The sequence below is a fragment of the Meleagris gallopavo genome, unplaced genomic scaffold, assembly GCF_000146605.3.
Source record: "Meleagris gallopavo isolate NT-WF06-2002-E0010 breed Aviagen turkey brand Nicholas breeding stock unplaced genomic scaffold, Turkey_5.1 ChrUn_random_7180001863194, whole genome shotgun sequence".
In the NCBI taxonomy this organism is placed as follows: Eukaryota; Metazoa; Chordata; class Aves; order Galliformes; family Phasianidae; genus Meleagris; species Meleagris gallopavo.
The window spans coordinates 1-759 of record NW_011128684.1 but is presented as its reverse complement, the minus strand read 5'-3'; the positions used below and the strand labels follow the sequence as shown (position 1 = coordinate 759).

General features: G+C 68.1%; 1 protein-coding gene across 1 annotated transcript in view; it reads right to left on the bottom strand.

Annotated features, from left to right (window-relative positions):
* LOC104915990 (band 3 anion transport protein-like) overlaps positions 1–477 on the bottom strand; it is a gene marked incomplete at its 5' end in the record, with an annotated part of 20,043 nt that extends 19,566 nt beyond the window's left edge. The window contains 2 exons of the mRNA XM_019611137.1: positions 18–175; positions 303–477. Of these exons, the coding sequence (XP_019466682.1) occupies positions 18–175; positions 303–477 (333 nt within the window). The remainder of the gene's footprint in view (positions 1–17; positions 176–302) is intronic.
* Between the last annotated feature and the right edge of the window lie 282 nt (positions 478–759).

Genomic DNA, 759 nt, shown 5'->3' with positions numbered 1-759 from the left:
AGGAGGGGGGGGAACACCCCACCGGGGATCCGTGCGTACTTGTGCTGCAGCAGCAGCGCCCGCAGGACGTCGTCCCGGTGCTGCGGCTTCAGCTGCCCCTCATAGATGAGCTGCTCCAGCAGTGTGTGGGCCATGGCTGCCAGCGAGGTGGCCGCCACGTCCAGCAGCACGATGCCTGCAGGATGGCACCACTTTTTGGCACCGCGTTTTGGCACCGCCGTTTTGGCACCGCGTTTTGGCACCGCCTTGGCACCGCACATCGCCGTGCCCGCATCCCCCGGCGCACAACGCGGGCTCCCCACCTCTGGCGAAGGCACGGCGCAGCTCCAGCAGCCCGTTGTAGGTGAGCAGGGGGAGGTGGCTACTCCAGGTCCCCCCCGGCTCCATGCTCTCCTCCAGATGCAGCCAGCGCCCGGCTTCCATCCAGCACAGCTCCTTCTTGCTGTCCAGCACCAACTCGTGCAGCTCCACGTACCCCTGCGGTCACCGCGTGTCACCCGCTGCACTGATGCTGCCCACCCACCCACTGTGGCCAGGACCCCCATCATTGTCCCCCAGTGGCCTCGTTGGTGTCGATGGGATGGGGAAGGGGGGTCCCGGTGGTCGCAGCACCCACCTCATGGGTGTCCCTCTGGGCCGTGGGCTGTCTGCTCCCCGCGGCCTCCAGGTCCACATCGGTCACCGATGGAGCTGTGAGCGAAGCGGGCGCCGTGTCAGCAGGTCCTGCCCAACCCCAGTGGGGTCTGCAGGGTGTCCCCC